The sequence below is a fragment of the Nanorana parkeri genome, unplaced genomic scaffold (genome assembly GCF_000935625.1).
Source record: "Nanorana parkeri isolate BGI_ZX_2015 unplaced genomic scaffold, ASM93562v1 scaffold539, whole genome shotgun sequence".
Taxonomy (NCBI): domain Eukaryota; kingdom Metazoa; phylum Chordata; class Amphibia; order Anura; family Dicroglossidae; genus Nanorana; species Nanorana parkeri.
The window spans coordinates 187,596-201,339 of NW_017306807.1; the positions used below are offsets into that span (position 1 = coordinate 187,596).

General features: G+C 39.5%; 1 protein-coding gene across 1 annotated transcript in view; it reads right to left on the reverse strand.

Moving 5' to 3' along the window:
• Positions 1 to 451: 451 nt before the first annotated feature.
• SKA2 (spindle and kinetochore associated complex subunit 2) overlaps positions 452 to 13,744 on the reverse strand; it is a 23,573-nt gene continuing 10,280 nt past the window's right edge. The window contains exons 2-5 of the mRNA XM_018561714.1: positions 12,182 to 12,271; positions 6,787 to 6,963; positions 3,329 to 3,414; positions 452 to 542 (exon numbers count right to left, since the gene is read on the reverse strand). Of these exons, the coding sequence (XP_018417216.1) occupies positions 512 to 542; positions 3,329 to 3,414; positions 6,787 to 6,963; positions 12,182 to 12,271 (384 nt within the window). The 3' untranslated portion in view covers positions 452 to 511. The remainder of the gene's footprint in view (positions 543 to 3,328; positions 3,415 to 6,786; positions 6,964 to 12,181; positions 12,272 to 13,744) is intronic.

The following is a 13,744-nucleotide window of genomic DNA, read 5'->3' on the forward strand; positions in this document are numbered from 1 at the left end:
CCAGAGTGCATTCTGTAGTAATCTTTTTAGGACACATCTGTAGCAATCTGCTTCTGTGCAACAAAGTCATTTTCTATGTGTATGTATAAACACATTTCTAAAGATTGCAAATAAGAACTTTGGACACAAAAAAGCTGACCTGCAGCAAGCATTGACACGGTACAGTAAAATGAACTAAAATACACTTTCAAGTTACAAAAAAAAATTTCCTTGCAATGCATTACTAGTAACGAGCCTGTGCTTGATGTGAACTTCGTTCGCCCAAGCCCACTCAAACCTGTGACTGCCCCAACAGCTGCAGTCCCTTTCCTGCAGCTCCACATCACAAAGGGGCAAGGAATACCCCCACCACAACTACTGTCAGTGATTGGGCTGGGAGGGGAAAGTGACAATTCACAATTCCTGAAAAACTGAAAAGAAGGCAACCAGGCTAAGATTTGTTTTTGGGGTTTTTTTATACACAGCGTAGTCCCTCTGGAATAGAAATGGAAGTGTTGTTAGGATCAGATCTTCAGGGCTCTGTAGTGTTTCTTGTAGCAACACTATGGAAAAAAAATGTAATAGAAAAATGTCACTGATCTACAAACAAATGTAAAAGGGCAATACCTTTGTGAACAACAGATATGATACATACAATTCCTATACAAGCTGTTTTGTGATTTGCTTACAAAATATACTTCTATGTCAATCTGAAGCTAGTTTTAAAAATGTCAATTATAGCTTCCTTGTAACCATAGCAACTATGGAGTAATTCTGTACACTGTAGAAAACTCACCCAGAAAAGTCTTTGTTACAACAGTCCTTTCCTGGTCAGGTACATGCATTGCAATTTAAAGCGTATCTAAACCCTTACAATAAACTCCTCTTATTTGCTCCCTTTTGGGTCTGTTAAACATACCATTAAAAGCTTGCTGCCTGTGCAGACTATTATCAGTTACATTGTTCTTACCTACAGTATGTAGGGTTAAAACACTGATATTTTTTCCTTCAACCTGATTGGCTCCAAGCACCGTTTGGCCAAAGACTTTCCGGCTGGCTCCTTTTATCTTCTGATTGAGGGATGCTGGGCAGAAGGGTGCCAACAGTGCGTGAATTTTTCAGCCAGTTCATCAAGAAGCGGACGAATTTCGGATAGTGTATGGCCAGCTTTAGCTCTAAAGACCACAGAACCACACCCCTCTAGGTTATTGGACAACATGATTCTGTGGTCCTATTTTGTTTCTGTTGCCCTGCTACAGAAGGGTTGTACTCACCCCCTAAGGCTGGGCACACACCTTACAACCATCGCAAGACTTCGATGTGTGTTTCGACAACGAGTGTTTAATTTTTAAAATCTCCTGCGGGCAGGCCATCTGTTATGAGTTCCAAGAAAGGAGGGCCCGATCAGAAAAATCTGTCAATGCTCGAATTTAACAAAAGAGCTGGTATGCCAAAATATTGAAGGGCTGATGGGAACTGTTGCAGGCTGCTCAATCTGACTAGACATTATACATTTTAAAGAAAAGTATGTAGCATCAGAACAGACATTAGTGTCCATTTGTCTTGGTAACATTTGGATCACTTAGGCCACAGCTGCTTTTTAAAACTGACCTAACAATGGCATCCAGGCTTTAGGGCCTGTTCACATGAGTGGGGCTGTTAGTATGTTAGCTGCAGCAGTGCGTTTTCGATGCGTTTGATGCGTTTTTGATGCCTAAGGGCCTGTTCACACCACGTCCGTTTTGTGTGCTGACCGGCTCCGTACGCTGCTGCACTAAAAATGCATCCCAATGTATCCCTATGTGTTTTATGGGCTCCAGTTCTCACGTGCGCAGTCCGTTCAGCTTACGACATAAAAAATACTGCATGTCACATTTTGTCAGGTCCGGAAACGGTCAGGATACGCAAACGCGTCAAAAACGCACTGCGCTGCAGCTAACATACTAACAGCCCCCACTCCAGCAAAAAAAAAACGCATCAAAAACGCGGCCAAAAACGCAATGCATCAGCAGCTCCACGTCTGCTGATCAGGACCGGATCATGACCTGATCTCATGTGAACAGGCCCTAAAGTGAGGAATGTGTTTATCAGCGTGGACCAGGTTATTTTGACATATGGTACAGTTATTTGACATTTTAATGTTTAAAACAACAGCTTTAAAAAGAAAGCTATTCCATGCGAGTCTGTTGCCATCTTATCCAACTCTCCTTCACAATGCCAGCTTTTCTTTCCTTGGGATGTCAAGCTTTAATTCCCTGCCATATCTCTTATGTTTAGTATGTACAAACGGCTGTGGAGCCAAAAACATTCCCAGGTTTCATAAGGTTGGTATTAACTTTGTCACTGAGAATATGAGGAAAGGCTGGAATATACTAATGCATCAAGAATTTGTGTTTTCTTCCTTAAAACGTATTTATGGTTGAAATTAATGATCTAATACTTATTTCGTCATTGAATCTCCATCTATTCTACCCTACCTGTATTAGATCGAAGTGTATGTTTCAAACGTCATGATCATTCTAAGAACCACCCTGGAAAGACTTCCTTTAATGCAGGGACACACAATTACTATGCCTATTTGTCTTATAACTCACCGCTGGAACTACAATTCAGTGATGTCGGCAATAAACCCAGCCTGTAGGATGACCCCGATCTCCCTGTCAATTGCAGCCAGCAGGCAATTTTTCAATTGAGTTACCAATGTAACAGACTCTGTAGTTCATGTGTGCACCACATGAAGGGGCCAGGGAGGTGGTGCAGATACATGCCTAGTGTCCAGGAAGCTACTAAAAGTGATGGCTGGAAGATAGGCAGTGCTGATAGGCTGAAGGGGGATTTTTTTTTATTTATAGTGACACTAAACTCAAGAGTTAAATCTGAAAAATACATTCAAGAATTATCAACAAAAATTTATCTTATTTGTGCATCACTCAGCTGTAGATCCTAAAATCATCTCTTCATGCTGACACTGTCCTAACTTCTGGAGGGTGGCTACTTTTGTTCCCCATGCTCCCCGTGTGTGTTGCAAAGTAGTCACCGCTCCAAGCTCACTCCTGTGATGGACTACAATCCTAATACAAATCATTAAACAGGAGATTGGAGTCCATCACAGGAGTGAGCTCGGAGCGGTGGCTACTTTACAACACACACACTTAACCACTCACCAGAGAGAGCAGTCAGCTCTGCCCTTACATAAATGTATAAATATACAAGAATATATTCAATAAACATTACAGACATTTAATTTTCCCTATATAGTAATCAAAAAAGGGGTGATACTTGTTCACTGGTCAGTTGAGACTGAAATTCTTGACGCATTCAATGCTGACGGCTTGTGAAAACATTTTACCTTGTTGACTGTAAGTTGATGCCTTTCATTGCTAGGGCCTCAAATTGTTGAAGAGCTTGAAGTTCCTCCTCAGACAAAGGTGATACCTGTACAGAAAACATGGAGGGGCATTCATGTCTGGTATGCATACCATGCTCATAAATAAACTCATTCAAAAACAGATCCCCAATTTAGCAAGTCCAAGCAAACAGTTAAATACAAAGTTTAAATACAAATATGTTTACTGTTTTACCTCTAATTCTGCACAGTCAGCCTTGTGATACACTAATGTTCCTATTTACATAGCATAGCCTTAAAGAAAAATGTATAAAAATTGCTGCTTACATTTTACCTGCAATTTTCTGAAAACTGAATTTTTCTCTGCTATGCAAGGGGGTGGGGAGTTAATATTTACCCTAATCAACCCTGTCTATACTGTGTTGGAAAATCTCTTTCAATTATAAACTAGATTTGAACACTGTTCAATGCGTTGAAAATCAACAAGCATTGTATGTTGATGAGGGGAGTGGAGTCCCTACTTTGTCTGGGGACAGACTCACTTTGAAATTGTTCAGAATAGCTTGCAGTCTGCCCAAAGTAACATCTGAAAAGGCAAGAAATATTTACAAAAAATGGTTTTAGGTATGCTGTGTAGATGGGAACACAAAAATATGGGGGAAAGGTATAAAACAATGGAGCAAACAGAATCTGGAGCAGTTGCCCATGGTAACTAATCAGCTTATCTCTTCCGTTTGTTCAGTTAAGCTTTGGGGAAATGAAAAAAAGAGAAACTGACTGGTTGCCACAGGCAACTGCTCTAGTTTTGATAAATTCTTCTGATGTTTTGGGGGTTTCTTTGTTATTTTTTTTTGTTATTAGACTGCAAAAGTGGAAATAGACTTTAGGCTCCTTTGTACCTAAAGCTGCTTTTTAATGACTGAGCTCCACAATTTCAATACAGACTAATGCTTTACATTTCTTTATAAATGTATTAACATAAATCAAGACATATGACAGAGAACATCACCTCTAACTTACCAAACTAAACTTAAAGGGTAAGTTCAGTTTCTCACAAAATTGTGAAAGAATTACCTTACTTAACACACTGCCACCTACGCCGGCCCTCACTGCACTTACATGTGTAGTGCCCGTCAGCGGGTGTAGACCTCCATACACCGGACTTCCCTGCCCTGCAGTATGTAATGCTCATAATGCTTTCAAATGGCGAACACTCAGTCAGCACGATCACATGACCAAAGGGTAGAACTTCTAAGCCGGGAACCAGGTCCCGGAAGTCAGAAGCACTTCTCATTGGTCAGCATGGTTATGCGACTGTTCTCCCAATCTTTACTCTGAAAGCAGGAGTTGTCATTAACAGGTATGCATAAACTGTAGGTGGCAACTTGACATAATAGCCAGTCCATACTGCCACATATATGAATACAGCCACCTTAAAGAGCTTAAAAGTAGAAAGTTAAAAAATAAATTAAAATGTGTGTGTTCCTTCTAGGTGTGTGTGTGTTCCTTGTGTGTGTGTGTGTTCCTTGTGTGTGTGTGTTCCTTGTGTGTGTGTGTGTGTGTGTTCTCATTCTGAGCCTAATGAAGGGGACCCTGCGAGGCCCCGAAAGTACTTGCAACTGAATGGCAATTGTCATTAAAATGGACGCTTGCTAAACACAATTAGCATGGCGAGCCGGTGACATCTTTTGAATTTGTGCATTTATCATGGCGCCAACCGTGGTCACTACATGCACCCACCTGTATTTACTACAGAAATCCTGTAAGGCGTGCAGCAAGATATATCTATTTATTGTGTTTTCCTTCTGGTTATGGATTACAGGGTCCAAATGAAAACCACTCATGTTCAAGGCTTGATCAAGGTCTTGTTCACACCATGCCTGAGTTGTGTTTTTCTGCAGTGTGAACAAGGCCCATTGAAAGCATTGATCTTCTATGTACCCTATTTACACCATACATGTGCAGTGGTGGGCAGAAAAACACAACTCAGCTGGCATAGTGTGAACAAGCCCTGCCTCAGAGAAGTTATTTTAGAAACTTCACAAGTCTGCATGAGAAAAAAAAAAAAAGACATAAAACACAATATACAGCAACAGCATAATTTTTTTTAAATGCAGTTCTTGGGCTCCAGTACAATGACTTTGCCTGAGCTGAGATGATGTAATCAGCCTGCTGCAGGCAGGGGAAAGCATTTTATCAGTCTCCTCTCAACCAGTGACCAGCCTGCATTAATGTAACCTTAAAGTAAGGTAAGAGCCTGCAGTAGAGGGTGGATGCCAGTCAGGGATTTGTAGACACTACCAAGTATCAGGATCTACACTATTGTGTCATCTCTAAATCATCAGAAATGGGATGCTGTACCTGGATTACGCCTGAACACAATTAATACTGTCCTTCTGATAAAAGCAGATAAAGGCATGGTCAGGCTGAGCATTGTGATGATACCCTTATGTGCTGCACCTACACATTTATTGTGCATGCGCTTAACACAAACAACCCTATTTGATGCTAGGTACTAGGGATGAACCGAAATTAAATTTGTACACCAAAACCAAAATAAAAAATGTTGTCATGCCGAAACCAAAAATGACTTTTTCCAACCTTTTTTTTTTTTAAATGTTATTTAACATTTTTGTTTTTTCAATTTGTATTATTTTTTGAACGGTCAGGGCTTTGGGGAAATATCAGGGGTCTTTTTAGAATAGAAAAAGAGATTGAGGATGCAGAGTCCTCAATCTCTTTTTCTGTAGCCCCTGCTATAAACAGGAAGCCTCTATACTGAGCGTTCATGTCCATTCATAAACTGTGGAGATGGTATGAGTTACTATGTCCACAATCATGAATAAAAGGGAAGTGATGTAGAGCACTTCCTGTTCATTCATAACTGGGGCACCACCCCATTTGTGTCCTGTGACAGCTCTCTCCTCCCCACACCGCCCTGCTTGGCATCCCGAGAGCAGACTCCTCCCCGCTCAGCTTCCAGAAAGCTTCTCTCCTCCCAGCTGAATCCTGTGTCCCCTTGGATTCCCGCTGCCTATGCCGACACAGGCGGGGGAGAGCAGCGGGCATCAGAGGGGACACAGACTGGCATCCAGAGAAGCTGGGGATGTACTGCATTTTTGGCCATTATGGTACTATCAGCATTTTGCCCAAGGAACCATTTCACCTGAAATATTTCAGTGGCCGTAATTTCAATACATGTTGGGATTTGTAGTTGAAGCACAGCTAGAGGACCGGAGTTGCCAACTCCTGCTATGAAGGATGTTAAAACCAGTGCTTGGTGCCTATATGTGCAAGCCTTCAAACGTATTTTACTGTATTATGAAACCAACTTAATGATTTACCAATGGGAAAGCCAGTTTCCTTTATATACCAAATGGGAGAAGGGAAGAGACCTGTAAAACACAAAAAATAGGAACAGAAGTAATCTAATCAAATAAAAAAACAGACAAATCTTGTACCTGTAAATCTGTTTGCTGCTGCAAATGCTGCACAATTTTCAATGTATTCGTTATGGTTTGCTGAATGCTCTCTACAGATTTCTGTTGGTCAGTTGCAATCTTGTCCAGCTGTGCAGATAAATTTTTAAACCGTGACTTCACACTGGCCAACTGCTCCAATAATTTTGTAGGATTTTCCTAAAAATAAAATGTTTCCATCAGTATTTTGTAGAGAAAAGTTCCTTTTCAACAGTCAAACCCAAAAGTATGCAGGTTTATGTTTAACCAAAATGGTTACAACCCAGTGGTTTATTTATTTTGTTGGCCATCTTTGCCCAAATACATTTTCCTTTGCTTCCTTACCAAACGGAGGGAAGCCTCTTCTTAAAAACTTATCACAAAGTTGTCCCCGTCCCTACTATTCCTGTGACAACTGCAGAATGTTAGATGTCTGATCACTTTGAGGGGAATTTATCAAAACTGGAGCAGACAAAATCTGGAGCAGCTGTGCATGGCAACCAATCAGCTTCTCTTTCATTTTCAAATCTTCTCAAACTGAAGAGAGAAGCTGATTGGTTGCCAAGCACAGCTGCTCCATATTTTTCTGCTCCAGTTTTGATAAATGCCCCCTTTATGTTTTAGCAACAATGGTCACCAGTTTGAAATTCTAAAACAGAGACAAAAATAGCAGGGGTTCCAATCCTTTTCTCTTCTGTTAAAGGAGTTGTAAAGTCCCAGCATATACTATCCTGTTATAACATCAACTTTGTAGGAATACATACTAGAGTTGTTTTGATCAAGCAATGCGAGCTTACTTGAAAAAATCTCTTTTATGTTGCGCGTGCTGCACATCACTTTCATCAACATCCTAGATTCCCACTGTGCTTTGTATCTCCTTCCCTGCTGCTTGGTGTGATGCAATCTCAACTGCTCAAGACTATAGAGCCCATCATGCATTGCTTCCAACAAGCAATGATAAATGTTACATTGTTAAAAGAAGTTAAATTGTAGTTCAGAAAGCAAGCTTTGGTACAGTTGTGACACAAGGAAATGCATATTCACAGGGTTGAGTGAAATTGTGCCAGTGCAGTAAGCAAATACATCCTATAGGAATCTTCATTAAGTACATTTACAAACTTCTAGAGTGATAGGATTATCAGGAGCGGGACAGAACTTATGGAGATTCAATATAGAAATGCATATTTATCTTTCGTTTTTGACCAATGATGTTCTTAGAAAACCGGAGACGATGCCCTTCAGATTTTTGCTTTTTCTACTGTATAACCAATCAGATGAGATGGGCTTTACTATTTTCAGTCAATCATCTGCAATTTGCTTGTTTACCAAACAAAAGGACTTCCATTCACAATGCATTTTTCTATTGCGCTACTGACGGATGGGAAGCCCAGGAAAGGAGCCACGTTGCCTGTCACTGATCGGAGATTTCATATATTCCTCTGAAAATTACACTAGAAGGAGCCAAAGGATGAATCAATGTTGGCTTGAAATGCACTTTAAAGAGACCCTGTCACCAACTAATTACGGTCTGTGATGGCTTAACCTCTCCACACATCCCCATAGCTCTCTACATAACCTTTTGTGTGGCTACAAGAGAGGAGCAAAGATGAATACTATGAAGTGTCACTTGAATGACAGATCCGGGTCTGTTGAGGGAGAATTTTACAGGTAAAAAAAAAAAAAAAGTCTAAAACGCATTAAATGCTCATATAATTTTTCTAGAAAATGTTTGTTGAAATTATATGGAAACAGGATCTCCATAATCTGCATCTCACATATTTTTATTCATTAGCTGGGTTTATATATGACTAAACAAAAAAAAACAACATATGGCTATGCGCAGCATAGCAGTACATCTTGTACAAACTAACACTAACATTTTACATTTACACCCATAGACTGGACCATGTAGCATTTTTTAGTGACAAGATGTATTGTCTAAATGAACACATGTAGTGGTAATGAGTAAAATGCATCAAGAAGGCGCTGCCTATCGTCAAAGACATTTTGGATTTCTGACATACCCCTCTGCCCCCAACAATTACAAAGAGTAGTTTTTTGAGCAGTTATGGACTTCTGGTCAGCATGAACAAATTTGACTATTCTCCTGCGACATCTGACATTACCAGAGGTAATCTGTAGAAGTGTCACTTACTGGATGTTTTGTTTTCCCGCCATTCTCTGCAAACTCTAAAAAGTGTAGTGAAATAATCACAAGAGGTCAGCAGTTTCCAAGATACTGTAACACCACTTCTACATCATTAATTATTTCACAGTAAATGTTGCTTATTCTTTCTAATAGTTGATCAATAACTGAACCCATTGACAATGTTTGCATGCTTTACTCTATGAAACAAAAAAGCAGCCTTTTTATTTATTTTTTATAAGAGAGGGCATCCATGGCAGCCTCTGTATTTCTCTTGATACAAGTTTCCTTTATGCCAGGTGCTACAAAAATGGCTGCTGTTGGGAACAGGGTAAAAGCTCCTATGGATATATAAAAAGGTAACCATTTTTCATATTTGGGAAGTTAACCTAATTATTTTTTCCTTATCTTAAAGATGTGTAACATAACCAAAATATACACTCACCTCGCCACTTTATTAGCTACATCTTGCTAGTACCGTGTTGAACCTTTTGTCTTCAGAACTGCCTTAATTCTTGAACGCATAGATTCAACAAGGTGAAGGAAACAGTCCTGAGACTTTGTTCCATACTGACAAGATAACATCATGCAATTGTTGCAGATTTGTCACCTGCACATCCATGATGCGAATATCCCGTTGAACCGTATACCAAAGGTGCTTCATGGGATTGAGATCTGGTGACTGTGGAGGCAATTTGAGCAAAGTGAACTCATGTTGAACCAGTTTAAGATGATTTTAGCATTGTGACATGGCGCGTTATCCTACTAGAAGTAGCCATCAGAAGATGGGCGCATTGTGGTCATAACGGGATGGACATGGTTAGCAGCAATACTCAGGTAGGCCGTGGCATTTACATGATTCTCAATTGGTACTAAGGGGCTCAAAGTGTGCCGAGAAAATAAACCCCACACTATTACACCAGCAGCATGAAGCGATAATACAAGGCATGATGGATCCATGCTTTCATGTTGCTTTCACCTAATTCTGACTGCCAGCTGAATGTATCAGCAGAAATTGAGTCTCATCAGACCAGGCAAAGTTTTTCCAATCTTCTATTGTTCAATTTTGGTGAATTGTAGCCTCAGTTTCCTGTTCGTAGCCGACAGGAGCAGATCGACGTGTTGTGCGTTCAGAGATGACCTTCTGCATACCACGGTTGTAACAAGTTTTTTGAGTTATTGTTGCCTTTCTATCGGCTTGAACCAATTTGGCCATTCACCTCTAACCTCAACAAGTAGATCAGCAGTTTCTGAAACTCAGAGCAGCCTGCCTGGCACCAACAACCATGTCATGTTCAAAGTCACTTAAACTACCTTTCTTCCCCATTCTGATGCTCGGTTTGAACTTTAAGCAGATTGTTTTGCCCACGTCTACATAACTAAATTCATTAAGTTGCTGCCATGTGATTGGCTGATTAGACATTTGTGTTAACCAGCAGTTGAACAGGTGTACCTAATAAAGTGGTCAATTAGTGTATTCCTTTAAAACAGAATTGGAAATTATAGACAGTTGCTTAGCTAAAGTAGACAAGTATTCATTTTAATAAGCACATTTCAGGATTCAAAACCAGTTCAAAATGTGGGAGCAAGATTTGCAAAAACGGAAATTAAGATTTCTCTAAAGGAATAATGAACATCTGCACATAATACCTATCTTGCCGATGTATGCACTATGAAGATGCATGAAAGCAAGCAAGCAAGCCTTTGTTTTATTATTTCTCTTTATTTTCTGTTTCAAACAATCCTGTTATATCAATACAAAACCTGTTTTAACAATCAAATATCTTACGACGCAGATACAACTTGATTTTTAATAAGTTTTCTTTGTTAAAGAACAACTAAAAGCTCCTGTATAACACTATGAACAAGAACCAAATCTAAGTTTCAAAGTAATCAAAAAACTTCCTTTACCTCCTATTGCAGGTATAAAAAGGAAAACTAAAAACGATCTGAGCGGTTGTTATGGGCAAACACTCTTTGTCCCCCCAGCTTCTTTAATTAATATATAGTTTGAATCTATACCCCTTTTATGTTGATTTCCATTCACTAGTCAAGCCAGCTTAACCAGCACTACTTAAAGTGTTACGTGGGAAATGGCAGTGTAATTAAACTCTTTGATTAACTCAGAACAAAGCGCAGATTGAAAGCAATACTACTTATCCTATCATTTCTTTTTTGACATCCTGAACGCTTCCATACAGTATCTTTGCTTTCTTTACAAAGTTCAATAAACTGTCAGTGCTAATGAAAGCTCAAAAAGGTAAGTAGTGGTTAATTAGGTGTTTTGATGAAAATGTTTTAATGCTTTCAATGGTAGGATTCCACAGCTTTATATATCCCACGCTGTTGTCAATACACAAAGCATTCTTCTCTTCTGTCTAACCCACAAAGGTGAAGATCCAAATAATAAATACACTGGTGTTACTGATCATAACCGAATTGCTATTTGCTCTTATTTTTAGACCCTCACTAGAAAAGAATGGCAGTTGGCTGCAAAAGGAGAACACATTTGCTTTCTATGCCATGCTTTCCAATTTTATTTAAATGAAAGAACCTCAATGTTTTCTTTATTTTTCCTAACTGAATTTCAGCAAAGGAATTATATGATTAATTGTTCACAGCAGCTAATGAGATTTGATTTTTTTTTTTTAACCATACTAGAATCAATTGCAGATTTGATTGGTTTCAACAGCCCTACCTTCTCCAGTTTTCTTAAATCAGTACTAGTTCAAAGAGATGTAAAGCAAAAACAACGTTTATTGGCTTTACTTCAGTTTTGGGTTACAGGACTACATTTACAGCCAACAATATTGTCAGGATCCACCCTGAGCCCTATTGACAGCTGAGCCTCTAGAGCCAAAGCCAGCTGTACCCGCCCCCTCCCGTCTGTCCCTCCAATAAGCACTGGAGGAATAAGGGAGAAGAGGGAGGAATCCCTGCGGGGAGCGGTGACCGACAGTCACTGTTCTCTGCAGGGAGATGATGGTGAGCTGAGCCAACAGCGGTTACATGATGGCTCATCTCCCGTTATAAAGCCAGCATGTGACAGTAGCAATGTCCCACGCCGACTCTAAGCAGCATAGAAACAATATTTTACTCTCCCCACCCTTCTTTAATTTACTGAAACATCAAAATGCATTAGATACAGAGTTGCTATAGGTTTTAAAGTGATACTGTGCAGTACATTATAGAAGGTACTTCCAACGTCCAGAATCAATATCTGTCACTCTTCAGTTCAGACAGTGCAGTTACCTGAGCAGCAGAGTCATCTGGCAGGCTCTTCCTTATTTCAAACTCAAGCTTTTGTTCAATGTAATCCAAGTCAGATTCGGCTTTTTGGAACTGAAATTCAGATTTTTAGATTATATTTTTATTCTCTGCAATATTAAAGTTGTATTTGGGAAAGAAAGAAAGCAGCAGTAACAAACTCTGTAATAACATGACCTACAATGATTACAGTAACTAGAACAGAACATTATAATAAATGCTATGCAATGTATGTGCTCATCCCTCTCTCTCTTTCCATTCTGTACATTGATTGTGTCCAATCCTTGCTTGTTGTATGAAGACGTGGTCTCTGCTCTCAAATGCTTTGACAATACTATTGCACTGCTAGCTGTATATTACAGTAGTGCAATAAAGTCAGAGCATATATAAGCAGAAAAAAACAGTTTAATAAATAAAACCAGTAAGATTTCAAAGGCAGTCCCAGACTAACAGAGCAGCATGTTGTCCATCCAAAGTGTGCCTTGGGTCACAGGCCAATGCCCTTTTAACATTGCACTGCTTTATGTGTGCAGCCACTAGTAGTACAACATAAAAAGGGCGCTGGACAGGACTCATCAAAGTTAAAGTTGAATAGTTAAAAGGTTAACATCCATAGGAAAACCATATTGACTCAGAACCTCCAACCTGAACAGAACACATTATCATGACGGTGTATTTTGTCAAAATATGATACATAAAAACAGGATTGATATGGTATTATTCAAAACAGCAAAGCATTTTTATCCTTAACATTATGGAAGAAATCCAAATTACACCTGACCCAACAATCTCTTCTCTATCTGGCTTCTCCCATAAACATCACAACAAAGGTTGTGTCAGTGTATAGCTTCGTTTCGGAACCGTGTGGTTCCTTCTTCAGGCACACAAAGTTTGTTTGCCTGAAGAAGTGACCACATGGTTCTGAAACGTCTCTCTATACAATATGACACAACCTTTGTCAATAAAGCATTGACAGAAAATCAAGTTGGAGTGTGAGTGACTTTCTACTACATACTTAAATGATTGGCAGAGGGAGTCACCTCAGCACCCACCCAATACTTGAGGGCTTTAACTGGTCAGGAGTGTGATGGGACCTACTGGAGCCTCTTAGGCATATTTCAGCCTGTTTTCTGTCCCAAAGACAGGATGTTACCAGGACAGGAAGTGAAGGGGCAACTCCTCAATGGTGACACAGGCAGCAATTACAACCTGATAGAGGATCTAACCATGTGGTGCCCAACCTAAAACCCAAAGGACACGTTCGTCCCTTTGGTACTTGTTCTAAGGCCCGTGGACTCTAGTAGTCAGTAGTATCAATCAAATTTCTAATAGATAGGGACAAATTGACAATTGTTTTTAACTATAGCCAGCCTGAAAAGTTGCAAAAGCAGGATGGAAATTATTTCCTATCTAAATGCACAAAAATTCTAATTGTAAATATGTGGTTCCTGGCCAAGGGGGAGGGGGCAGCAAAAAAAAAATATATATATATATATATATATATATATATATATATATATATATATATATATATATATATATTTCTAT